This window comes from Lemur catta, chromosome 9 (genome assembly GCF_020740605.2).
Source record: "Lemur catta isolate mLemCat1 chromosome 9, mLemCat1.pri, whole genome shotgun sequence".
In the NCBI taxonomy this organism is placed as follows: Eukaryota; Metazoa; Chordata; class Mammalia; order Primates; family Lemuridae; genus Lemur; species Lemur catta.
In genome coordinates, this window is record NC_059136.1 from 38,718,592 (window position 1) to 38,745,492 (window position 26,901).

Genomic DNA, 26,901 nt, shown 5'->3' on the forward strand with positions numbered 1-26,901 from the left:
CTGCATTGTTGCCTTTGGACTCGTGAACCAGTGCTCGCATCCCCAGCTGTAGAAGGAAGCACGGTTGAGGTGGAAACAGGGTCTTAGTTCAGCCACACTTAAAAACAAACAAAGCTGCCTGCTGGTGTCCGCTGTCAGAGACAGACCTGTTCCAGATACGAGCGGAGTTCGGGCAGCTAGGCAGAAAATGAGTGATCTGCCTAACAACTGTTTGTTCATTATCTCAGCTGGGAATGGTTAATTCAACTTAGCCCTGGGAACAAAAGAGCAAACATAAATCCAAGCAACCAATTTTCCAAATATAAATTAATTTCTTACAGAGCCAGCCAATTCTTATGAGGACACAAACCACAAGGAAAGGGACCAAAACACAGGTCCAAAAGAGTCTGATTCTGATAATCTGATCATCACCATATCTGGGGCCCCATGTAGCTGCAGCCCACAAGTGTGAGCACGATCTTTTGCATGTCTGCATGTATTTCTCCAGGAGGGAAGTGAAAACTTTCATATTTTGCTTTCTCTCTCACATTTCCTTCTCTCTTTAGGGTCAAGAGTGTAAGCTTGATTTCTCTGCAAAGGGCTTGGCTTAAACTCAGGTCAGGAAAGGCCATCACTGAACGGAGATCTAGAAGGGACGTGGACAGCAACGGAGATCTAGAAGGGACGTGGACAGCAGCGAGGCAGCAAAGGGAAGCACAACCAGCTCAGCCGGTTGGTGTAGCAGGAACTTTCAAAGATGCTTGACTTCTATCCCTGCTTTTCAAATGGAGAATAAGCACTCAAGATTGGAGGCATGTTGTTAGGAACAAAATTGAAAAGGTAGTCATTTTGTGGCCTTCCCTACAGAAAATCTATACTACATGCTGAATAGAAGAAATCAATTTCCATAAATATGTACATCTACCCCCAGTTTACAGATGGGGGAATAGCCCCAGCATGCACAGGGAGAGAGTGACATGGAGAACCAGAATGTGTGCGCATGTGGGACGCTGCCACGCTAGCCTCCACCACGTGGGCAGGCGAGAGTGGGCAAGGAGGCTGAGTTCAGGTCTCTGGCTCTGCCTCCAGTCAGCTGTGACCTTAAAGAAGGTATTTGACCTTTCTGTGAACCAAGAGGGGGACTTCATGCTCTCGAAGGTCCCTGCTCACCTTCTATGATTCTCACATCCTATTTCCCTCCAACCTTGGCCCAAGGCAGGGCTGTCGGGAGTGCTCCGAGCAGGTGGAAGCTTTAGGAAGGCTTCCTGGAACAACCGTTATACTTAATATATTTGTGCTCCGCACCTCCCACGGAGCTAGAAACAGCAAATAAAATAAATACATCTTTGCCTTTCATTTTAGACTTCTTAATTTAAAAAAAAGGAAATAGAATATTTGTCTCAGTAAGTTAAAAAAAAGGTCTTTCAGTAAGCGTTTCAATCTATCCAAGGCTTTAGAACACAAACATCCTTGGAGAAGAAGAGGTTTGGTTTACGACGTGAACGTCATAACAGGAAAGAGACAGAGATGAATGCGTTGTTCAGGGCTTAGAAGCAACCACCAGGAAAAAACAGAGACCCGGTTACAAAGGCTGAGTCAGTGACAATATTCATCCATTTCCTTCCAGCTGGGTGAGATCAGTAAAAACCTCCTGTTTTCAAAAGGCACAGACGTTTTTATCAAATGGCAATAGGACATGGAACTAGCTGGGGGCCGGGTACAGCTGCAGGTTGCTTTATACAAGTATCATATTCCTGAAGAAGTGTGTCAACTGATATTGCAGATCTAATTTTTAATTGCAATCTAAAGGGAAATCAGTAAAAAAAAACAAGAAACAACCCTTTAGTGAAGCAAATGATCACCAGGTTTTTGTTTTGGTTTTGGTTTTGGTTTGTTTTTTAGTTTTTGAATTTAATTTTAGTTTTTGATTCTGTGGATTGTCTTCAGAGGTCAGGTTTGCCTCTAGGTACATCTAGAGTCCTGACCACTCGCAGTGTCAGGACTTTATTTACTTTAAAACAAAGTGGGTGAGTTCTATGTGGCATTTTTTACGATGTGCAGCCAGCACTGGCCCTGGGGACACTCACCACTGCGTCGCTGTCGTACAGCTCCACCACCACTAACGGCGGGGCCTCCGCCAGCTCCTTCTCATCTCCATGCAGCACCACATCATTGAACAGCAGCATCTGGTTCCAGGTTGGGGACAGGGTCTGGGAAATGACCTGGAAGGAGGGACAAAAGAAAAGCCAAAGGTCATACAATTGGGTTGCAGGGGTTGTGAGGTCTATTCAACAGACACACATGCAGAGCAAAGAGAACACATCATGGCCACGATTGCTCCTTCTTTCAACACCCCAGTGACTAGGTAAACTGAGCAGCTACCAGGTACCGTGCTAGGGGATACGAAGTTTCCCTGCCCTGGAGGAGCTTGCATTCTTAATAAGTGCCATGCGCAGAGCCCCTGCAAGGTTTAACACCCTCCCTGCATATATCATTTCAACTGACTCCCCCCAGCAGTGTCAATGATCATGCTGGCTGCCATTTCTTGAGCACTCACGGTGTGCTGGCTACTGCGTTTTACAGGCCCTGTCTCATTCAAACCTCACAATAATTCTGGGAGGTGGGTTCAGTTATTTACACACATTTTGCAGACCAGGAAACTTGAGGCTCCCTTGTGCACAGCCCGTAAGTGGCAGAACTGGGATTTGAGCTGGATCACCTGGCAGCAAAGCCCAGGCTGCTAACCTCATCCACTCTCACCAAGTAGGTGCTAATATTATCTCCATTTTATTCAGGGGAAAGCTGAGGATGGGGGAGATTAAATGATTCTTTACTTAGGAGCAAATACAATTTTGTCATCAAATACTCTAAAGTTGGGTATAAAATCTAATATTCCTTATGCAGAATTCTACTCTCTTGTGGATATTTATTGACTGTATTAAATAGACCAGGATCTTCAAAACAACCCTCAACAATATTTTGCATGACATCTTCCATCCAGGGAGTTTGCTATGGCAGCAAATTGTAGCATTGATAGTAGTCTGCACCCATTATACAGATGGAGAAATCAAAGGACAAAGAGAACAGCAACCTGCATAACTGGTCTAGAATCACGAGTGTCTCACCTAGAAGTGGCTCACAGCCCCCTGCCAGGCTGTTCAAGTGGTGCCCTCAGAAGCGAGGGCATATTTGGACTTGCATCCTATTCTCTGTTTAATTGAATATTTGGAAACATGCCAAAGATCTTAGGATTGGTGCACCCTGCACCTTGGCAGAAGCTGCCTCATTACTATGGGAGGCCTGTCCTGGAAAGAGTCCAAAACCACATTTCTCTTTCTTGCAGGCAAATGAGTGATTTCACAGGTAAATGTATCACAGCAGCTGTTGGGTCCTGGGGACATTTCCACGGCCTCTCTGAACTACACATTTATCTGTCACTGTACAATCCGGGAAGGATGGGAGAGAGGCCTGGCCTGGACTCCAAAGTCCACATAAAACCGTCATCTCAGAGTTTTATATCGAAGCATCTCTAAGCACGGCATTAAGTCATTTGCACTGTGGTCACGAAAGAATATTTTCATTGCTCTTCTTTATGTGAGTCATAAAAATATTGCACATTTTCACAATCTCCTTCTCTTCTTGCTTTTTGTTTTTAGAGTATTTTATGCCTCAGACACACCGAGGTTTTAAACATACTATTTCAGAGGAAGTCTAACTTTTCTAACAGGAAATCAATGGCTTCAACCAACCAATAAACAGGAGTTATGGAGTTGCAATGCAGAGATACCCTGTGTCAGTGACTGACATCACAAAGAACAATGTGTTATGTTGTTTTTGAAAATAGAAATGTGATCTCTTTTGCAGCATGCACCTGACAGTGATACCAAAGCAATTTATGACAGCATCTTTCCTACAGAAATATCTTGATGTCTTCTTGGCACTGGGCTGTAAATGCTACTTGATAAGATTCGTAGCCAGAATTCATTCATTCACTCATTCATCATATATTTATTCAGGACCTACAATGTGCTAGGCACGGTATTAAGCACTAATACAACATTCTGCGCATAGCAGGTGCTCAAGAGCTATTTGCATGAATGAATGAGTGTGTATTGATCCGTCCTCAGAGTTGCTCCCATGAGTAAAAGGACTAGATGACCAACCACCTTTGAGAGGTACATTCACCCACTTCTCTGCCTAAGTGCCTATAATTAGCCTAATTTTTAAGGGCTCCCTTAAAGAGTTATGCACCATAACTGGGTTAAGTGATGTTGTTTGGGACACTATGGTAGCACTTAGCTGACGCTTTAATGAGGGAGTCAGCTATCATGGACAGAGTAGAGCTTTAGAATCAGATGACCCTGGAATGAGATCCTAGTTTCATTACCTACCCTATGTCCAACTTGGGCAGGTGATTTAACCTCTTCAAACCTTAGTGTTCCTTATATAAATGGGGTTAGCCCCTACCTTGCAGAGTTATGACCATTGTCTGAAAATATTAAGTGCCTGGCACTCAGTAGGTGCTCAATAAATGCTTATTACCCACTCCACTCCGTCCCTGCCTACACTGTTTTATAAATGAGTGAACATCTACTGAATGCCTGCCATCTACTAACCCTGCACTGGGGTAATCACGTCTACCAAGACACCTCCATGTCCTCAGGACTAGGCCCTGTGGTTTGAAACCTCAGGGCCCAGGCCCCACCTGCTAAGATCCCCTCCCTTTATCCTCTTCTGCTCTTCCTCAGCCACTTAGTCCCTCTCCCTCTTTTACCCACAAAGCCTTTCTCTGCGGGAGCTCTCTCTCTTTCCCTTTATCCTTCAGTCACAAGGTTTGTAAGTCCCATGTCCTCAGTGATGTCTTTAATGACTGGATCACCCTCTTTGAAATATTTTATTCCATTGAGGATTGGTTTGCAGGGCCAGTCTTCAGAGGCTTGTTCTCCCTGAGCACCATGTGGTCCATTCAGATGAGAACCATGAGGTAAACAGTGGTGCTTAGCTATGACTATAGGGGCCCAGGCTTTACTTTCCCCATCATGAAAAGGGCATAAGGGGGCACGTCACCTGCAGAACAGAACCTCTTGGCAGCACAACACTGATGCAGGAGAGGGAAACTGGGAACCCTTCTTACGAGAGTGGAAACAGAGTGGTTAAGCAAAGTGCCTTTGGGATTGGACACATCCAGGCTTCCATCTCGGCTCTACCATCTTCTAGCTATATCATCTCTGAGGCTTACCGTCCTCCTCTGCAGAAAATGGGCACTAATAACACCTTTGGGCTGCAGTGAGACGTAGCAAACAGTGCACATAAAATGCTCAGCATTGTGCCTGGCACATGAGGAGCTTTTAATAAATGACAGCTATTATTATTGACAAAAATTAGGTATTTGGTTCAAAATTATGGAGGCAAAGTCCAGGGCTTAACAGAACCTTATTTTCCCTTTCAAATGATTATTTGATAAACAAAAGCCATTTGGTCCTTTGAGATATGGATCTAAATCAAATGAAGATACTGTATGGTGATGGAAAATCGAATGACAATTACACAGCAGCCCAGGGAGCTCACTAAACCCCTCTCCACTCCGGGCCCTGAGGTCACCTCTGAGGGCCTGGATTCCACAGTCATCGTGGCAGGTGGAGGAAGGTTCCAGAGGCCCATCCTTTGAGAATTCCCTTGCTTTTGGTAGGAAGCCTCAACAACAACAATAACAAGCAGTTACGTAGAAGCTGTTTTAAGCAAGGCACTGTCCTGGGTGTTTGATTCTCTGGGAGGAATCTACAATGTTATCATCTCTATTTCACAGACAAAGAAATCAAGACACAAAGAGGGGTTTGCTGACAAATGGAAGAGCTTGGATTTAGACCCAGGCAATGCAGAGTCTGTACTCATAATCACTGCACTGTACACCACCTCTCAAAACATATTAACAGGAAACAGAAAATAGTTTGGTGTCTTTCTGTTTTCATGCTCAGTCACTAAATGAGGATGAAGTCACTTTCCTTCTAAGGTTTCTCCCAACTCCCCTCCCAGGCAGAACTAAACCTCTCTCCACTTAGATTTTGTAGGAGTCTGTACAGAGTTTATCACAGTGTCGCGGCACCTGTCTGGAGGACTGCATCCACGCCTGGGTTGCTCGCTATGCAGGAGCAGAGCCTCGTCCCTTGTAGCTACCTGTCCCAGAGCCAGCCTGCGACAGGTGCTGGCTAAATGAATGGGAGGCTGGTTCACATCATGCTCTTAGTCTGCGAGTCATAAATCAAAACACAGTCTAATCGATCATCCAGGTCACGGGCTTTGCCTTGGAGAAAAATGTTAGCCCTCTCAAAATCAGCCAACATAATGGCCAGCATCTATCAATCATTTTATGCACTTAACTTTTTTCTTCTTCATGACAGCCCTATTTTAAAATAACAAACCTGAGGTTTAGTGAATTCTACTCTTTGCCCAAAGACCTGCAGCTGGAGAGAAGATGAGTTAGAAAGTAACCTCAGGGTGCTTCGTGTCTTCACTCACGGTGTCTTAACCCCCTGAGAGGGCAAGTCTTTACCGAGCTGCCCTCTCTCCAAACAGCAAATCAGAGAACAGAGCAAATCCTTACAGTATGTGATCTCTTGGGAAAAGCACCCTATTGAACTCTTGCCGATTAGAAACTCTGCGCACATTTCAGCATTCAGTATAGAGGAAAGGGAGAAAGTACAGAGGTAGCAGCCATAGACCCATTCTGTGGTTTGAATATTTGTCCCCTCCAAAACTAATGTTGAAATCTAACCCCTGGTATGGCAGTATTGCAACGTGGGGGCTTTAACAGTAATTGGGTCATGAGGCCCCTGCCCTCATAAATGGATAAATCCATTCAAGGATTAATGGGTTGATGGATTATCATGGAAGTGGGACTCATGGCTTTATAAAAAGAGAAAAACCTGAACTATTGATAGAGACTTTCTTAAATTTTTTTTTTAAAAAAGGAAGACCTGAACTAACAGTCGAGCATGCCCAACCTTACCAGGTGATGTCCTGCACCACCTCGGGACTCTGCAGAGAGTCCCCACCAACAAGAATGCCCTCACCAGATGTGGCCCCTCAACCTTGGACTTCCCAGCCTCCATAACTGTAAGAAATAATTCCTTTTCTTTACAAATTACCCAGTTTCAGGTATCCTGTTATAAGCAACACTAAATGGACTAAGACAGCCCATTGCCTTTAATACTCACAATATCCATTACGAATAGTATTGTGCGGAGGAGGGGAATTTTGAAACACAAACGAGTTACAAATATGCAAAGCTCCCCAGCTGCTAAGTGCAAAGTCTAGAGCTTCCAGACCACGAAATTGGAAAACTTTTCCTCCCCACCAAGACTCCTTAATAAAGATTGGATCATAAACCTCATGGAGGTTGTCCATGCTGTTGCCTTGTTTGCTCCTTCCCCACCGCACTTGGCCTTGTGCCTGGCACTTCAGCAGGTGCTCTGGGTGTGCCGGTTTCTGCTTCTCTTCCCTTTTCCTCTTTTCCTCCCCACCTTCCTTCACCTCAGGGACTTGCTTCCCTTTGCCTTAGGACAGTGGATTGAGTGGAATGAAAGACCTTCCCCAGGCCAGTCCTTCTTGGCACACATTTGCTTTGGAGTCTGAAACACCTACACACCCAGAGACGCAGGTATTGGCAGCATGCCCCTGTTTCTTCTCTCCTGGGCTCTGCTTCAGGTCACTTGCAGGCTGCGGGAAGAAAACAGGCTGGTCCCTGGTTACCTTTGTGGTCTGGCAGTGGGAAAGGAACGTGACTTTGGCAAAGGGGTCTGAAAGTCCATTGCTGTCAGCTGCGATGAGGCCCCGGGCTTGGTACATGTGAGCTCTCAGCTGAAAGATATGCCGGGCTGTGGACAGATCAGGAAAAGGGGCAGGTGTTAGTGGGCTTCTCGGGAAGAGCATGTGTGAGCCGTGTGTCTGGGTGTGATGTGCGTCTGTGTGTCTGTGGACAGATGAGAGGAGACCCCCAGCGCCCCCCTCCCCTGAGGCTGGAGTGGAAGCTGTGGAGAGAGGGAAGAGGGGATGTCTATGGGGTACTCTGGAGCCAGGCATGCTCAGCACTTTCACCGGGTTGTGCGTCTTCATCCCTGCAGCAACCCTGTGAAGTACAGGTGATGGTCTCCAGTTTTGGGATCAGGAAAATTGCCCACAAAAAAGCTAAAATACTTTCCAAAGTTTGCAGAACTAACACACACCAGAGCCTGGATTTTATCTGTGTGATTCCAATATCCTCTTCTCTTTCTAAAAATATCACATTTTACTCCCTAATAATTCTGTTTACTCTGGTGTGTGTGTGTGTGTGTGTGTCTGTGTGTCTGTGTGCATGTGTGTGAAAGGGGCTGCTCTACAGCTTTTACTTCAATAAACACAATATATGTCTCGAGTCATCCATTCACCCATTTTTCATTCAGCCAGCCAGTGCCATTTTGAGTGCCTACTGTGTACAGTTGTGGTCTTGGTCTGTAAGGATTCTCAGGTAACTAAGACATTCTCTTCCCTGGAGAAGAGCATCCAAAGTACAATGACAGGAGGCCAGGGGTCAGTGTCCTGTGAGGACACTGGCAAAGGACGTGGGGGTGGGCAGGAGCGAGCACACCTGCTCACCAGGATGGGAGGCAGGGAGAGGGCTGCAGGTCAGTGGGGAAACTCAGGTACGAGTGGAGTTAACCATATTCCTTGGCCCTGCAAGGCACCTCGTTTTCATATATACTTATTCCCTTTAACTTCCTTCCCACTCCCACTCTCTTGGCTCTCCCAAAGGCACCATGCTCAGTGTATATCTGTGCTTTTGTGTTGGCATGGGGACTGGTACACAGGAACCAATTTGAATAATCTGAATATAATTTGAATAACTCTACTTAGTCAAATTAAGGGTATAAATACCCTGTGAGCCCCCCACCCCACCGCCCTGCAATGCTACGCCCAGGCTTATCTCACAAGTCCACACAGGGACTGGTACGTGGTGACTGACCCTCCTCGTGCCTTTATTTTCTCCTTTGTAAAATGAGAGGAATAATAGTTCCTCACAGGCTCACTGTAGGGGACTAAAGGGCTGAGAATGGTACCTGGCACATGGGAAGGACTTTGAAATGGTGTCAAATGCTGGTGTGTTGTTACTATTGCTCGTTAGAACGTATCCTGCACTGGTAAGAGGCAAAAAGCACCTGTGGGCCAGTCACTGGGAAAGTAAACAGGGAAAACATCAGGGAGCTCAGTATAGCAGCTAGGAGCAAGGGATTAGAGAAATGCACAGCAGAATGGATGGATCTCAAGAATCTAGTGCTTAGTGAGGAATTATAAAACTGCACAAGATATGTAATGCAATATTATTCGTGTAAAATAAAAATATGTGCATACAAAGGAATAATTCACATTCACCAAAGCCATTCAAATAAAAAGATCAGACTCTAGGGGAGGTGGCACTGTCTTTTGAGCAGAGCCCTAAAAGATGGTGACATTTGATAGGCAGGGGTGGAAGTCCGGAGTGGCTGAAGCAGGATGAGTCAAGACAAGGTCAACATCACCACGCCATGTGGGGGCCAGGATGTAGTCTAGTTTGGCTAGAGTTCAGGGGCCCCAACAGCAGTGGTCCTATCCCTGAGGACCTAGGAGGCCTGAATGAGGCATTGACACCTACCTTAGCAGGCAATAGGGAGCTGATAGCAGTGCAGAGCTTCAGGAGCATAGAACTATGAGTCACACTAGCAATGGACAGAAGAGATGTCAGAGAGGGGACCGATAAGGAGACAACACTGCCCCCTCTGGGCAGGGAGCTTAGGGGCCAGATCTCATGCACCTGCAGAGGGGATGGAAATGAGGGTGGAGGGACATTGCAGCAGGACTTGACCCCTGACCAGCAGGGCGAGGAAGGGCAGGGAAGGCAGGGGCACCAAAGATTGTCATGAGACCCACACATGCTTCTGTCCCTCCACCCTCGATCCCATGCCACTGTCTGGCTTCATGGGGACCAGTATGGAGCCCAAGGAAGCACCAGCCATATCAGTGCCCAATCCAATCCTGCAAAGGATTTGGAAACTTAAGCACTGCATACACCCTGGTTAAGTCCAGGTACTTACAGTGCTGATTAGCTCTGATTAATTTAGGGGAACCAGAAAGGCAATTCCTTTGGACTCAGTTCTAAGTCCTCCCTCCATCCCCTGCTCTACATACACCAATAAACCCTAATGTGATAGTCTGGGTCCTGCTGACAAGAGAACCCTTTAAAATGGCAATGCTAAATGATGGAATGTTCTGCACATGGCACAAGAATTTCCCGGCAGGAGTGTGTCTAGAGATGGCCCATGTGTTCCTTAGCATGCTACACAGTTTGGCAAATTTCGCAGCTGGCCACAAACTTGGAAATGGCTCATCCTATGGGAATGTCCACCAGCCTTTCCTGAAATGAGTAACCCTGGAATTTTAGCAGACCTCACAATGGCAGCCACACAAGCAATGCACTGCACAACTCCAAGGGGTGCCATTTACTTAGTTTAGGCTTTTGTTTTTCTGAAACCTTGAGTCTTATAAGTTCCATTCCTGGGACTAACCTAGTCAGCCTCCTTGCACTTGGTCAGTCTACCTCTTGTGCTATAGCTTGCTTTCCACTTATGGCTGTTAGAGACATGTCTGATTGCCCCCACTCAAGGGCCAGAATCACCTCACTCATGTCTACACCCTCCACTAGTTTTTCCACCATGCATTCCATATATAGGTGCAAACTAATTATTTTCAGCATGAGCATTTTTTAGAGCACAAAATTCTCCAGTAGGTATGGCAAGCAGCCAAAGCCATCAATGCCAATGCCCAGCAGAAAAAGTTTATTAGGTCACTCTATGAAAACAGCACACTGCTGAGGATCAGAGAGCACTGGAAAAAGTCTCTCCTCTTCTCTGAATTGTTACTGGCTGGGACAGCAAGCATGTCCAGGTCCTTGGGTATTTAAAAATAGTGTTTATAGAAATAGGAAGATAACTTGATGTGGGTGGTTTCATCCGAAGACAAAAACTCTCAAAATGTAGGATGGAAAGCAGTAGAGAGAAAGCAGGGTTTGGAGACAGTTTGCTCCCTCATTTATTAGCTGTGTGATCTTGGGCAATTTCTAAGCATCTCTGATACATACTTTCTCCATATGTAAAATGTAGAAAGTTCCCAGGGTTGATGTGAAAAATAAGTGAGATGTTATGGATAAAGTATAGGCCACAATGCTTGGCATATGGTAGGTATTATGTATTTTCCAAAAAGACAATGTTCTTACACATTGACATTGGGCACAGAAACCATGAACTGAACCTTTGAATACAATCTACAAAATCTTGTCTTCTCTGACTACTGAGCAACTTAGATTCCACTGGCAGCCAAGGTAAACCAACATCAGAGGAGCCTTGTGCAATACAGGAAATCTGAGTGTGTAGACAGTTCTCCAGTGTTTCCAACATTGGCTTGGCTCAAACTCAACTTCAGTGGAAGCAAAGGTAAAACTGCAGTCTGCTTTATCTGAGTTCAGCAGCAAGAGATTGTGCAAACTGAAACAATTTGGAGACAGAAAGCAAAATGCAATTGTAAGACATCAATATTTATAACAAAATTTAAGACTGTATCAAGATGTAAACATGATGGCACTCAGAGAAAATAACTACATAGAAAAAACAATTTCATAAAGCATGCTGAATTTCCAAAAGCAGCCAAGCCAAGACCCAAGCAGAAGAAACATGAATGACCTCACCAGTACTGGTCTGTACTGGGTCACTACTGAGAAATGTGAATGCCTGCTGTTTATGTGTCAAAACCCCAATGCCATGGAAAAACAAAATATGCCTTAATTCCACTGGTCATATCAGCACAAGAATTTACTGATGTTTCTTTAAAAGACATCTTCTGCTTAAAATGCAAACTCAACCTACGTAGTCTGCCTGCAGAGAAACTCAAATTGCTTCCTCTCCATTCACAGAAAAAAATGTTTATTCCAGATGTGTTTAATGACTTAACTTTATTCCTTTTAGAGGAAACATTAGAAGATAAGGAAGAATACACGGAAAATGTATTATAGAAGGCAAATAAGTTGATCTTAAAATAAAGTGCAATCAACTCATGCATGCTGCCCACCTGTCTTCTCAGAAGTCCACCTAAGACATCGAATGACCCTTTGCCCTGTGGGCACCATACCTTGGTAGAGCAGGTTGGCTGGGGGGTGATTAGTGCCAGCCACTTTGGAGGGCATTTCTGCTTCATAGCCTGCTGGCAAGTTGTCCAAAGCGGCACTGGAGTGTCTGGTGGAGCCCAGCCACAGGTACACATCGACTTTTGCTTGCACTGACCAACCAGTGGGCCGTTTTCCAGGAAGCTGGGGAAAGGTTGCAAGGAAGAATTTCTGTTAGTAGGAGACAATTAAGGGCCTCACTCCTTGAGAAAAGAGGTCCTTCCTGGAGACACACTTGGAGGCATGTTCCGAGAGCAGTTCTCAAGAGCTCTTCTTAAATCAAAACGAGAGGAATGGCCCCAGTTGCCTCAATTCATAACTCCAGAGGAGCGTCCAGGTGTAGTGGGACCTGAAGCTTAATCATGCACTGTGATAAGCTCTTCAAGCCCTAGATCATTTAAACCTAATAGGTAGATGTGTTTATTGCCACCATTTCTAGGGGAGGAAAATCTGACTCAGAGAGATTAAATAAGTTACCTAAGATCACTCAGTTTTTGACAGAGCCAAGACTCAAGCCCAGAAGAGATGATTCCAAATCTACACTCTTGACTCAGACCCCCATAGACTTCCCCTTCATCACACTGAACTGAAATCTCCTTCCTGAAACTTCCAATGGCCTGGAGTTCTCTTTGCCTCATTCAGAAGAAACTCAAGGGGTCTTCCGTCAGTCAGGCCTTCACGTGCTTGAAGGAATCTACCTGGCCTACTGTGTTTTTCTTCCTGGCTAAATACCTATAATTCCTTCATCCCTTCCTCGTGCAGTGTGGTTGGTTTCTGATTCCCTTACTACTCTACTAATTCTCTTTTGAATGTGCTCAGATTGATATGTATATATTTATGCCTGAATTTCTGTGCTTATATTTGTATTAGTGTGTGTGATATGAGTGTGTACAAGGAGTGTGTGCATGTACACATGTATGTGTGTACACATGTGTATGCTTGTACATATATATGTGTATATGCATATGTATGTGCAGAGGCATGTATTCTCAGGATCTGAAGGACACAACTCAACAGTGTGTCTCCTTTGTTTCCCAGTCACCAGGATTAGAGCACTCTCTGCCCTCAGCCAAGGAGTCCCAGGGCCCAGCCCTGGCTGCATTCAGGATTGCTGGCAAGGCTATCATCCCAACAGCAGCCATGGCACTTTGACACACTGCTATTTCTCCAGATTTTGTTGACTCTTCTATGTGCCTCTTCTTAGTGTTTCTTGGAATTTCCTGTCAGTACTTTCCTCTCTCTCCTATGCCACTTCCTTTCCACAGTGGATCACCAAATCCTAACATAAAAGGCCAGAACTTGCTCTCTCTGACAATTTTCAAGTCCCTTGTGAAGAGCCTCGGAATCCAAAATTGAGCATGGCTGTTTGTTTGCCTTTCAGGCTTGCTCTGTGGGTTCCATAAACAGATTTTGAGCAACTCGATTTAGCAACTGCTGCAAGTGCGGCTGGGCCCTTGCTGAGGGAGTGGGGGCAGGAGGCTGCCGAGTGACTAAGACTCAGTCCTGGTCCTCCCTCCAAAGCTCACAGGGAAGCCGACTTGCATTCACTTACTCAAACGCAAAGACAGAAAATGCTGAGGGAGCAGCGAAGCAGCCGGTATTTCTACCCTTTCTTTAAGATTTAAATATTCACCTGGATTTTAACTACTACTTTGGAGTTAGATCCCAGAAACAGAGGAAAGTGTGTAAACAAAGATTTGAGTAATATGAGCTAATATATTTAGTGAGTGCTTACTCCATGCCAAGAATGGGACTAAGAGCTTTCAAAAAAGAAGAAATCACAACCAGTGAGTATGGCAGAGGATGAGATAGACAAGGCCAAAGAATCTTGCTCAGTATGTGGAGGTGTTGACATTTTATTCTTTAGGAAGTAGGATGCCATCATTTTTTGAGCTCAAAAAAATCTAAATAAGGTCATTTTGTTGTTGGTAAAGGCAACCACTCTGTAACCTGTAATTTTAAAAATTATATTAAGACAAATGATCCTCAATCCATCACTTCTCTGGTAATAATAGCCAAAATGTATTATTAATACTTATTTAATAAAATAAATATTTATGGAAAGACTAAGGTTAATTTTTTGCAATAAGAGCAATCTCCCTGCCATTTGCAGACATCACTGGGCCATCAATTCATAAAAGCAGGAATTTTTGTCCCCACGGCCTGAAAGAGTGCTCAACACCCAGGAAGCATGTGATAAATATTTGCTGAGTGTTCATTCTTTATTTACATTTCTAATAACAATGAATTTAAGACATGTTGAGCACTTACATTGTTCTAGGCCTTGGTCTAATGTTTCTTCCTTCACAAAGAATGCTCTAATACCTGCATGTTATTACCAAGTTATAGGTTATCACTTATCTTCACAATGACTCCATAAAATAGATACTTTAATAATGTGTATTTTAAAGGTGAGAAGACAGAGGTTCAGAGAAGTTAAGACAGTTTGTCCAAGGTCACAGAGCAAGGCAGGGTTAGAGCCAGGACTCAAACCCAGCTCTACCTGACTCCGGTGTTCCTCATACACTGTGTGCGTCTGGATTGCCTAGATGTCTGGTTAGAGTGTCAACTCTAATTCAGTCAGTCTGGAGTAGAGTTTGAGAGTCTGCATTTCTCCCTATTGACGTTGATCCTGCTGGTCTACAGACCTCGGTTTTAAGTATTTGAGCAGCAAGGCTCTTCACTTACTATACTGCATTGCCCCAAGTAGGTCTAATATTCTGTGCTTCTTAGAGTGAAACAAAACAACAACAAACAACATCATTCATTTCTACTGCTACTAAACAACGTGTGCATGTGAACTCATGGTTAGACCCCAAAACTCAGCTAATATCTGTGAAAGTGTTCCATAAGGACCACTGCTGCATTCCTAAGGTTAGCAGCTTGTACATTTCCTTAACAAATAAACAAACTGAAATTGTTGGCAAGATGATGCAGAGTGTCTCACTTAAGCATCCAAGTGGGGTTCACCCAGCATTACTGAGCAATGCCCCAGGTGCTCTCAGAACCAACATCCCCTTTTTAATTCCTTGTGCACTTCCATCCTTGTGTGTGTCTGCCTGCCTTCCCCTTCCCCCCTCTCCTTCCTCTCTCATGTGCCCTGGAAGCCTGACCAACCATGGCAAGGCCTTTCCTTTTGAGAATAGCAAGGGTAGGAAAAAAGAAAACACACTAGAGAAAAATAATTGAAGAATGAAAAAGCATGTCAAAAAACTGTGATCACCCGTGTATGAATGTTGCATGAGACAGAATGCTAAAGGATTAACCTTCCCCATGCCCCCCACCTCCCACCCACCAGGATCCTGGTGCACCCCAGCTGGCTTAAAAGGAGGAGGAAGTCCTGGCAAGTTGGAGGAAGGAGAGAGAGATGGTAATTCACACAAACTGTGCTGGAGTTGGTCAACCAGTACTAGTGAGAGGAAGGCTTGTTTGTCTTGCAGAGGATTTACTCTGCAGCAGGACCCAGAAGGGGGCATTTCGGCCACCCCTTCCTGCTGCATCCTAGGAAAGGCTGGATGGAAAACCAGCAGGCTGGAGAAGAAGAGATGGGCTCGGGAATGTGGAGAGAAGATAGGGTGGGGACAGAGATGAGAGTAAGAGGTGGGCTCAGCCCAGAGAGGCGACTCAAGGAGAAAAGAAAAGGAGGGTTGAGCCCCACATTTGGGGCTCAGTGCGCACCCTGCCCCTTTCACAAGAAGGATTTCCTTTTGATAATGAATTTCCTTTCCCACATTTCTAGCCACCAGGGCACAGTGGGGATGAGATTAAAAGGGAAAACCGTGATTTTTTGGATGGTGGGCTGAGCTGAGTTCTGCAAATTGCTCCATCATTTTTAGTATAATCATGAATATATTTAAATTAGAGATAAAGAAAGATCATGGAACCAGAGACCATGAAACCCCGAGTGCGGTTACAGATCAACCATTACTTAGCCGTGTGACTACAGATAAGGCACCTTTGTTTCCTCTGGATTAATATTCCCCATACTGGGCCTCTAGGAACAGGAGTCTCCTAAAACTTATAAATAGCTATTCTGTATGAATAAACTCGGTAAACATGGGTTTAGAAACTTAAAGATGTTTCCTGACTGCAGGACTTCTTAGAACCTTCTTCTGGTTGATGGTTCCTGTGAAACTCCAAGAGTTTCCGAGGGTACAACTGCAACCTTCTAAACATCTTTGAACATGGGGCATTTATAGAGCCGCTGGAAGGACAGCTGCTTTCTAGCATAAACTTTGAGAAAACTCTGGCCTAAAGAGTTTAGAGATTTCCATTCTATGTTTTTTCCCTACCTTCTCTTTCCCAGCTAAGAAACTGGAGTCAGCAGCAGGTGAGAGAAGTCTCCCTGGTGCAGCCCTTATTTTTTTCAGACTTACCAATTCAGTGAGGAGAAAGGGGCGTGAAGGGAGGTGGTGGGTAGGAGCAACTTAAAATCAGGGGTGACGATCAAAACAGGAATGAAAATAGTTTTGCTGAATCATCTTATCAACATGTTTCATCAGGTTGGTATAATAGAATTCAACTTGATTTAGAAAGCTGTTGCCCAAAGCAAGGCCAATGGCAAAAAGATTATATAGATAAAGAGGTAAACTGAGGCTTACCGATACATTGATAAAGATAACATACAGAGGCTGAATGCCGTAGGGCAAAAGTTCTGCATTCTCAGTTACGTTTATCCTCTGGCTTTATTTAACAACTGTTCTTTGTTCTAATTTTAAATAGTGCCAGGATACATCAAAACATTTAGGAGCGAGTAATGTTATACCAGTCTTTTTAGTATTTTTAGCACAGGGCCTTTGGAAATGATTTGCTATTTTTAAGACAAATGTGTCTTGCCTCCCTAGCATTCTTTGAATGGAGAAAGTTAAAGAAAATCCTTGATGATTGTGGTGAATGACTTGGGTGAAAAAAATTTCTTTTTTCAGTTACAGTTTTATAGCAGTAGTTTTAAAAATAATTTTACAGACGTGACAGAAAATAGCATGCAGAGTCCCAAACAGCTCACTGGATATGAAGGGGACACACAGCTACGTCAATGATCTCTGCGAAGCTGGATGTCCAGTTGTTTGAGAGCTAGCATTTATTGAGTGATTACTCTGGGTGAGGCACAACTATGTGTTCTTTGTTTGCATTTATTCACTGAATCCTCATAACCATCTCCATTTGATGGGTGAAAAATAGGATGAATATCCTTTATCCATTTGAAGGTTGAGAAATGTTAAGTAACTTGCTCAAGGTCATGCAGCTAGTAAATATTGGCCCTGGAATTCTCTTATGGGTTGAATTGTGGTCCCCCAAGATTCATATGTTGAAGTTCTAATCCCCAATACCCAGAATGTGAACTTATTTGGAAATACGGTCAACGCAGAGGTAAGTAAAGTTAAAATGACATTGTACTGGATGGGCCCTTAATCCAATATGACTGGTGTCATAAGAAGAATGCCATGTGAAGAAACAGACACACACAGGAGGAATGCTATGTGAACACTGGCGTTATGCTGGCACAAGCCCAGGAACTAGCCAGAAGCTAAGAGAGAGGCCTGGAACAGGTCCTTCCCTAACACCTCCAGAGAGAACGTGGCCCCGCCGACACCTTGATCTGGAACTTCTAGCCTTTCAAGCTGTGAGATAATAAATCTCTGTTGTTTACTCCAGTTAGTTTATGGTACTTTGCTACATCAGCCCTAACAAACTAATACTAATTCCAACCTAGATTCACCTTATGTCAAAGCCCATGCTTTAAACTATTATCCCATACTGCCTCTCATGCTCAATAATATGGGTCCTTCTGTCTGTAACATTTGACAGTCACATCTACAGCAGCCCCTCGAAGTTAGATGGCACGTAGAGACGATCTAATGGGGACACGCACTACCATGGTTATATCAAATAGTTGTTCAGTATCTGCTGACAATGCACAGGGTGAACAAAACATTATGGACTTCCATTTAGGGAACTATTTCCCTGTCGTGTCTGTCTTTGTGGAGCCTTATTTTGTCCTCTGGAATCAATCTCTTTCTTTCTTTCTCTCTCTCGCCTCTACACTACCCCCTCACCAAACACACACACACGGTAGCCCTACAAACACTGACAGACCTCTTTTATGCTGTCAGATCTTCTCTTCTCAGCTCAGCATCACTATCTCTTTACCTGTGCCTCACATGGCATGCCTCTGAGCCTTCTCACACTCCCTCTGAGGCAGTAGAAGAATAGTACGTGATAGCAAGAAAGCAGAACTGAAATTGTGAGGACAGTCAACTACAAGTTGGGAAAATTTAATTGTCAAACCATACTCTTGTTGCCAGTCACTGGTAAGAGTTAAGGCTCCGGACCACATTTTTCCACATATTCACTCATTTCTACTTACTGGGATAAAAATTTCTTTGTAGTAAAGGTAAAATACTTGGGGTCTCCAAGAAAGGTTCAGATCTTGAGCTACAAATAGTAGAATCCACTCTTGAGTCATCTGGGGACCCTGTCTTTATGAAGGAAGGACCCCAAAGTTGAAAAGACTCACATTCCTACAATTTAAAGTTACCACGAATCCTGAACTAGCAGTTCTATTCCTCTTGTAATTTTTTTTGAAACTATTTTTAAAATATAGGTGAACTTATGTGAAAAGATGCCAGGGACAAATTACACAAGAGAAAAGGTAATGAAGAAACAAATAGAAAGATGTTCATTCTTACTAGTAATCAAAGAAGTAAAAATTAAAGTAACCTTGAGGTATACCCAAGGTGAAAAAGAAACTTCTATGTGTACAGTGATGTAACCATTGGAAAGTTTCTGCCTCAAGCTGGTCTCCTGAAGTGCAATTCAAATCAAGAGGGGGCAAGATGCTCCGGGTGTTCTCATACCTTTGAAGGCATCCAGCAAGAGTCAAGACACGAACATACACTAGAAATTCTGAGCCACTCTGGAAAAACAGAAATCTCCCTTCATTTAATCAAGAAAATGGCGCAGACTTACTTTGAGGAAGTGAGTTTTCATCTTGCCGCAGTGTTTGCCCATCTGCTCCGCGACAGGGGAGTAGAGCAGGTCTTTGGAGGGGATGCGGGCGTATGCCACTCTCTTGTTGTTGCTGAGCATCCAGATGAAGACATCGGGAATGGTGTGTTGGGGCTATGGGAACAGAGGGGAAGGTGATTTGACAGGTTAGTACCAAATGGATGCACTTCCAGAGTTTTGTTATCTTGAAACAGTCCCTCTTCTGCAAAACAAATTCTATGACTGAAACCATGTAGGTACTTAAACATCTATGCGATCAAGCAAGTTAAGTGCAGCTTCCTTGAGAATAGAGTCTTTGGCCAGGAATTGAAAGTACGTATTAACTCACATGCCACGTGGCTCCTTGTGCTATGATGACATGCAAGTTGGACCCATGATTTGACTGGCGTCTTTGGTGGCCTACTTTTCTCTGTTTGTACAACTTCCCATGGATTTTTTTCCCCCAAACTTGTAATAATGATCTATCTTCAAGCCCCAGACCTCCTCAGAACCAGGTAACATTTCCAGAATATTCCAATGAAAAAGCAAAAATGAAAATCCATCAATGTCTTTGAATGACTTTCTATTTGCTCTTAAGAAAGGGAAAGTAATTCTACAAGGAACTTTATACCTGTCATATGATTTTCAAGTATGTTAGCCCCATTTGGGGTGGTTATTCAGGAGAAACTTGACTAAATTGCACAGGAAATTGGAATTTAAAGTTGAGCTAATCAGAATAGGAAGTACAAAATTCCATGCCAAGTGGCCCATTATGTTATGAGTGTTTGAAATGCACATTTCTGAACCAATATACCTATCAAAACAAAAGGAGGTATATTACTATAAACTAGGTTGTGACATTCCTGGGCTGGAAGCAGATGCTCTGTCTTTCTGTTCTCTAATGCTCAGGTATAATTGGTACCCAAAGGGGGCATCCTTTCTCTCTTGATACAGAAACAGAGACGCAAGGATGGAGATTTTCCTGGACAAGAGTTGGTCAGTCACAGATTTGAAGCCCCGTTGCCTGGTTTGAACCTTCTGCGTGCTTATTAAAATTCCCACGTCTAATCACTGCCTATCTCACTGCTTATTATGCCTCCAGGGAGTGACTGATTTGCAACAAGAATTACAACTTTCGAGAACAACAGAAGCCGTACATCTGTACCTCTCCCTGAAATCTTCCCACACAAATCTCTGTTTAAGAGGTTTCTATACATTTATATTTAAGAGGTTTCTACTCCTTCAAGAAGGAGTTCCAGTATCTGACAGAGCAACTATGAGGGCCTTTTTTTCCCAGATCATTCTAGAGGTCACCAGAAGACACTGTTTACAACTCACTTTAAAATGAGAAGCTGTTTTGACCTTTACTGGATGTGAATTTACATCCTCTTATACTTGAAAAACTATCAAAGTTCCTGTGCTTATCGTGACTTCACTTGAGTCCATTAGGGACTATGCTTTTTATTTTGCTGAATACTCAGGCTTTGCAAAAAATCAATAAAGCTGCAGATGTTTGGCTTAATTTAAAAATCTCTTCTCTCACCTCTAAACTAATAGTGTGTGCTCAGCTCAGCAAGGCTAAGGAGAAAACACTTATCTATCTTTCACCCTTACCAAACACCCAAGCCTCACTGGAAGACATTCAGGCTAATCTCCCAGGTGAAGTTTGCCTTTAGAGTGGATTACCTCATCAACAAGAAAGCGGATTTTTTCCACAAAGTTTTGGGCTTCATGGATCATTTCATTAAGAGATAATTTTTTCTTCTGCTGCTGAAGGATTCCCTTGGCCTCCTTGGACATTGCCTCCTAAAACAAGACAAGAGTCAGTGTAGATCTTTCTGGAAATCTGGGCAACAAGCACCGTCCTGTTGCTGAAGAGACCCGAAGGTCCTTGTCAGCGCCACACCGAGCCACTCATGTGGGCCGTTCTTGGGTCTGCCACTTACTGGAAATTTTGTAGGACCGTGGAGGCAGTTAGTATCATCTCACCTTCATTTGACAGATGAAAAGCAGAGGTCCCAGAAGGGTCAGAGGCTTGTCAAGTTCACATAGCTGGTTAGCCAGGACCTAAATCCAGGTGTTCTGATACCTAACAACAACAGCTATAATAATAGCACCTGAAATGTATTGAGCTGTTACTCGGTGCCAGGCCATCTTCTAACCACCATATTAATCCTTGGTTGCTCCTCGTAACAATCTTACGAGGTAGGTGCTGTTATTCCCATTTCACAGCTGAGGAGATAGCAGTGCAGCTACTAAGTGGCAGAGCCAGAGTTGACTCCCATCTGAGTCCAGGGTCCCCATCCTCAATCACTGCACTCACCACCCCTTCCCAGAGATATGGTGGATGCGTCCAGACCAAGAAGATATCACTTGAGGAGCACTGCCAGGGAGCTCAGTATGAGTGGTTGGAACATCCAAAAGTGTTTATTTTGATTCATTTTTTTCAGCCCACATTTACATGCTTAGGAAAAAAACAAACTCTTTACAGCTACTTCTAAAGCCCTGTGTGAGTTGGTCCTGCCTACCGTCTGCTTCATTTTATGACATCCCTTCCTCACTCACGGTGCCCCCAGCACACTGGTCCTCAGAGCTCCTACACCTAGAACATGCCGGGTTTGGTCCATCCTAAGGCTGGTACGCTTAGTGCTTCCTCTTGCTCATATGTTCTTCCCAGACTCCACATGGTTGGTTTCTTCTCAACTTACATGCCATCCCTGTATTACATTCCCCCATGTTTTCCTGATCACCATGGTTTTTGAAATGTCCTTCATAGTCAGAACCTGTAATCATTTTTATGTGCTGGTTGCTTACTTGTCTATCTTCTGTCTTCACCACTAAAATGTAAACTTCACTAGGACAGGGACCTCCTCTGTCTTGCCCTCACCTTGTATTGTCAGTGCCTAACAGAGTTCCTGACACATAGCAGGTATTAAATACTATGGAATGAATGAACCACTCAAGTTCCTCAAGGACAAGCACCAAGTACTTCCAGCTTTGTGTTCCCAGCACAGTGTCTGGCACATAGGAAGCCTTCTGTTGATGTTGATTGGAAAAATTGAATACCTGCTGTCTACCAGGCACTGTGCTGGGAGCCATGGTCTGAAACTGGGGGAGGACATAATGCTTCCTTTCCCTGAGACTTTGACAATTTGGTGAGGTGAAAACAATACATGCAAATAATTAAAATGTGCAAAGCATTATGGTACTAGGCAGAGGCAAAGCTGGTTTCATGGAGGATATGACTTTTGAGTTGAGTCTTAAAATGTGAATAGAATTCATCAGACAGAGGGAACAATTACACACGAAGGTGTGTGATCAGCAAGGGTTACTCAATATTGTTGGAACATGGATATATGGAAGGGACTAATGAGGGGAAAAATTCGGATTCTAGGTTGGAGCCAGACATTGAACAGCCCTGCATATCACGCAAAAAGAATTTGAACTTTATCTTATGAATGATTGAGAGTATCCAATAATTTTTTAAGCAACAGTGATCTGAACAGGCTTGTGTTTTAGCAAGACTATTCTGGTTGTGGTATGAAAGATGGATTGGCGGAAGACTGCTGTAATAGTCTGGGACAGAGATGCTAAGGAACTCAGCTTAGGGAGTGGTTCTGGGGAGGAAGAAGTGGAGTCAGTTCTAAAGTCTTTAAGGAGCAGAACTGACAGGACCTGGGGTTGACCTGACTGTTGAAGTTGAGGGATAAAGAGTCTGCACTGTCTGGTTGGGGCAGTAAGTGTAGCTGGCAGTGCCAACACAGAATGTGGGACAAATTTAGACAAGGTGATGGGTTCAGTAAGATAGAGTCTGAGGTGATGTGAGCCAAGCATAGAGATGTCCACCAGAAGGTCGGAAATACAGGTCTAGAGATGAGGAAGGAGACCTTTCAATATGAAGATATTGAAATTGTGAGCTTGTTTAGGCCAGGGACTGGCAGACAATGCAAAGACGGAGAACCCTGCAGAGAACATGTCATGGAGGGACACTGAAGAGAGCACTTCAGTGCTGAGGAGGAGCCAGCACAGGAGGAAGGTCTTACAGATGGCGGGAATCTGGCCTCCCCTAAATGTTCTGAAGGACAGAAAAGAAATATTTTGGAAAGAAGGATGAATGAGGCATTAGGAGACTTGTGTTTTAGCCTCTGGACTACAACTAACTAGCTGTGACCTTTAGAAAATCTGTTAATCCCTCCTAATCCCACTCATTTCTTTAAAATGTCCCTGAGAAGTCAAACACTGAGTAATTTTCTTTGCAGAATTATCAAGGCATCACACAAAATGTCCCTTGGTGCCATTGCTGGAACTGGAGTTACAGGTGAGATAATTCAGGGTCTGACTTGGTCTGGCATTTCCAGTCGGAATTCGTCAAACAAGGACTGAGCATCTACAAGGCACCCAACATGTGTGGGTCTCCAGGACACAGAGGGTATCGATACTGCCCTGCTCTCAAGAAGTGCTTCCAGTTTTCAACACAACACTTAATGGGTGGAACCCAAGGACAGGGAGATTAGCTATTTATTTTGGTTTCTTGGCTTGTGGGGCAGATGACCAAGCGAGTTTATGATCTTCACAAAATATAAGGATCAAGAAAATGAGCCCTGGGGAACTCAATCAGAATAGGAAGTAGGACCTGTGGGCTTGTAGCTCACCTTTGTAAACCTTCAGTAAATGCTAGCTTCTTTCCAACTCAACATATATTCTCTTCTCACTCTTGTCCCTACATCACACAAATGTATGACCTTTAAACCTTAACCTCATCTGGTCTATGACCTATGCCTCATGCATGAGGTTTATTTTTAAAGCACATGCTTTAACTGTGTCCAAAGTATAAATAGATTTCCACATACCAACTCCTGCCAACAGAGTGTAAGTCGTTTCTTATCTAAAGTGGTTTGGTTCAACATCTTGGGCTTCTTTTCTGCTTCAGAGATAAAGGCACTATAAAAGAAGAATAACAATTTTGAAACCTACTTAGTGAAAATCCATTTATATAATTCCAGAGATTTGCAAATACACTTTCTGCAATACAGTGGAAAGCTGATGAAGCCACAGAACCAAGATTTTTAATTTAGGATTAAGCAATGACGTTCTAACTTTTCTAAGAGATAAAATGAGAATTGGAAATGATGCCCATATCCAACATTAGTTCTGGGAAATAAATGTTTGTTTCTCCACATTACCTTTTTTTCAATATATATCCATTGTGATTGCTATTAAGATTCTTTTTTTTTTTTTTTAAGACAGAGTCTTGCTTTGTCACCCTGGGTAGAGTGCAGTGGCATCATTGTAGCTCACTAAAACATCAAATTTCTGGGCTCACGTGATCCTCCTGCCTCAGCCTCCTAAGTAGCTGGGACTGTAGCACACATCATCATGCCCAGCTAATTTTATTTTCTACTTTTAGTAGAGACAAAGTCTTGCTCTTGTTCAGGCTGGTCTTGAACTCCTGACCTCAAGTGATCCTCCTGCCTTGGTCTCCCAGAGTGCCAGGATTACAGGCATGAAGCCAATCTCTAAAATTCTTAACAAAGAAAACAATAATACAGTTTTCCTTCATTTTAAAAATTTAAAACACACAAAAACTTTCCTAAAATGTTAAGCAAATATTTTAGACTCAATACTGAGATATGTCCCCACATTTTGAAAACTGTACAAAGGACTGAATAGTAACATTTTTTGGAGATGAAGTTACAAATGTGTTCAATAGGAAAACAGTAAAGATTATGACTACAATTTAAGAAGAAATATAAACAGCCAAAAAACTTCAGGAAATAACTTCACTTATAAGAAATGAGTAATATTCAAGTTTGGTGAAAATGTGGGGAGATAGATAGCTATTTTTCTATACTATTGTAGCAGAGTGTAATTCGTTACAATGTTTTAGAGGCTATTGGACAGCACCTATCAAAATTTAAATGTGTACATAATTTGGCTCAAAAATTATACTAGAATTCTTATCCTTCAAAAATAACTGAACAATTTGGCAAGAATAAGGTTACACAATAATGTCTGTTGTAGCATTGTTTATAGTAGCAAAATAAGGGACCAGTTAAATATATCACTAGGGACTAGTTAAATATACATGACACATCCATGTGATTGAATATTGAGGATGTCTGTTCCTTGTTCCCGTAGAGAGATGCCTGTGATATATTATTGAGTGAAAAAGCAACTGCTTAGCAAAATGTGAGATATCATTTGTGAAGAAATATGGTACTTTCATGAGTGTGTATGTATTGAGGGTGTGTGTTTGCAAATCCACAGAAAAATCCAGCAGGATAAATAAAAGTCTTCTCTCCGGAGAGTAGGATTGGAGAGAGAATTGAGACAAACGCTTCTACTTGATACATTTCTTTTTTTTTTTTTTTTATGATGAGCATGCAGTCCTTCTGTGACGAAAACATCAATTATAAAGGAAATGAAAAGGAAAATCTAAGATGCCACAACTCCCAGTGAGAGGAAAGAAAGATCCCATACCAGGATCTGCCTGCTGGCAGTTGGAAGCCTCACCAGAAATTCTCTCTGAGCATATTAGTAAAGTTACATTTTCTCTGAGTTTTTAAAAAGAATAATAAAGCTTATATTTTGAGGACAGAATCTTGTTGCCCCATTCCTGCCTTTCCTAGAGGCACAAGGAATTCCCTTCCACTCTGCGGAATGGACCAGTCCAGGTAGAAGTGGCCGACACTTCTGATCTCTTTCTTTTCCCCACAGGGGGAAAATAATTATTTTCCCCATCAACAGTGGATTAAGCAACCACAGCAGGTGTTTGTACTCATTCTCCATCTTTCAGCCCAATCTTCCTGCTGGCTGTGGGCAGCCTCCTCACCTCCATGTGGCCAGTGGCCTGTCCCTGCTGGGGAAAGCTCTGCAAGTCCAGCTGCTCAGCTATGAACAGGCATGGGGAGCGGGAAGCCCACCTGACCTCCGGTCCAAGCTGCTTTCTTAAATCCAAGTTTCTCAAATATAAAACTAACATTGTGATTTCTGTCTGGCCCTCATAAATATTTTTTCATTTGGTTGTAAACTTGAAGAAAAAGGGGCATGATTATCATCCCAAATAATCCCCTGATATAGAAAAGTTATTGAACTATTAATTTGCTCAGTTTCTAAAAATATGACACTCTGAAGCGTTTTAAAGCTACTTAAAGAGAATTGCAGGTGGCACTTAGCTCACAGCAGGAGTAGCACTAATATATATAGCTTTTATAATGAAAAACAGAAAAGAAATAAAGATGGAAAAACTACCTATTTATTTCTTTGCTTTCTTTTGTGTGTGTGTGTGTGTGTGTGTGTGTGTGTGTGTGTAAACTAAAAATGGTTGGATAGTTGAGAGACTGGGAAAGACAGAATTTATAAAGCAGAACACTGGAATTTAGCTGTCTCCTGCCTACTGGCTCTTGCCTTCCATCAAATTAATTTCCATTCTCTTTCCATGAATTCCACCACGACAAATTCTCATTTTTGTGCAAATCTCAACCTGGTTAATTTCAAGAGTTGGTCCTGATTGCTTCTTTATGGGGTCAGCAGTCTCTCAGCTGATGCTCAGTGAGTCCCACCTCCTGTAATTCATGCCACTGTGTAATCCGCTCCTGTTGAATGTGGCCTGGACCTAGCGACTCTCCTCTGACAGAATAGCCAAGAATGATGGGATGTCACTTCCAAGATTAGGTCACGAAAGACTGTGACTTCCATCTGGTGGGCACGTT

General features: G+C 43.3%; 1 protein-coding gene across 1 annotated transcript in view; it reads right to left on the reverse strand.

Moving 5' to 3' along the window:
* Positions 1–26,901, reverse strand: part of FER1L6 (fer-1 like family member 6) — a 123,008-nt gene that overhangs the window by 60,144 nt on the left and 35,963 nt on the right. Inside the window, exons 15-20 of the mRNA XM_045560521.1 lie at positions 24,040–24,130; positions 20,876–20,995; positions 19,172–19,324; positions 12,169–12,346; positions 7,729–7,853; positions 2,067–2,201 (exon numbers count right to left, since the gene is read on the reverse strand). Of these exons, the coding sequence (XP_045416477.1) occupies positions 2,067–2,201; positions 7,729–7,853; positions 12,169–12,346; positions 19,172–19,324; positions 20,876–20,995; positions 24,040–24,130 (802 nt within the window). The remainder of the gene's footprint in view (positions 1–2,066; positions 2,202–7,728; positions 7,854–12,168; positions 12,347–19,171; positions 19,325–20,875; positions 20,996–24,039; positions 24,131–26,901) is intronic.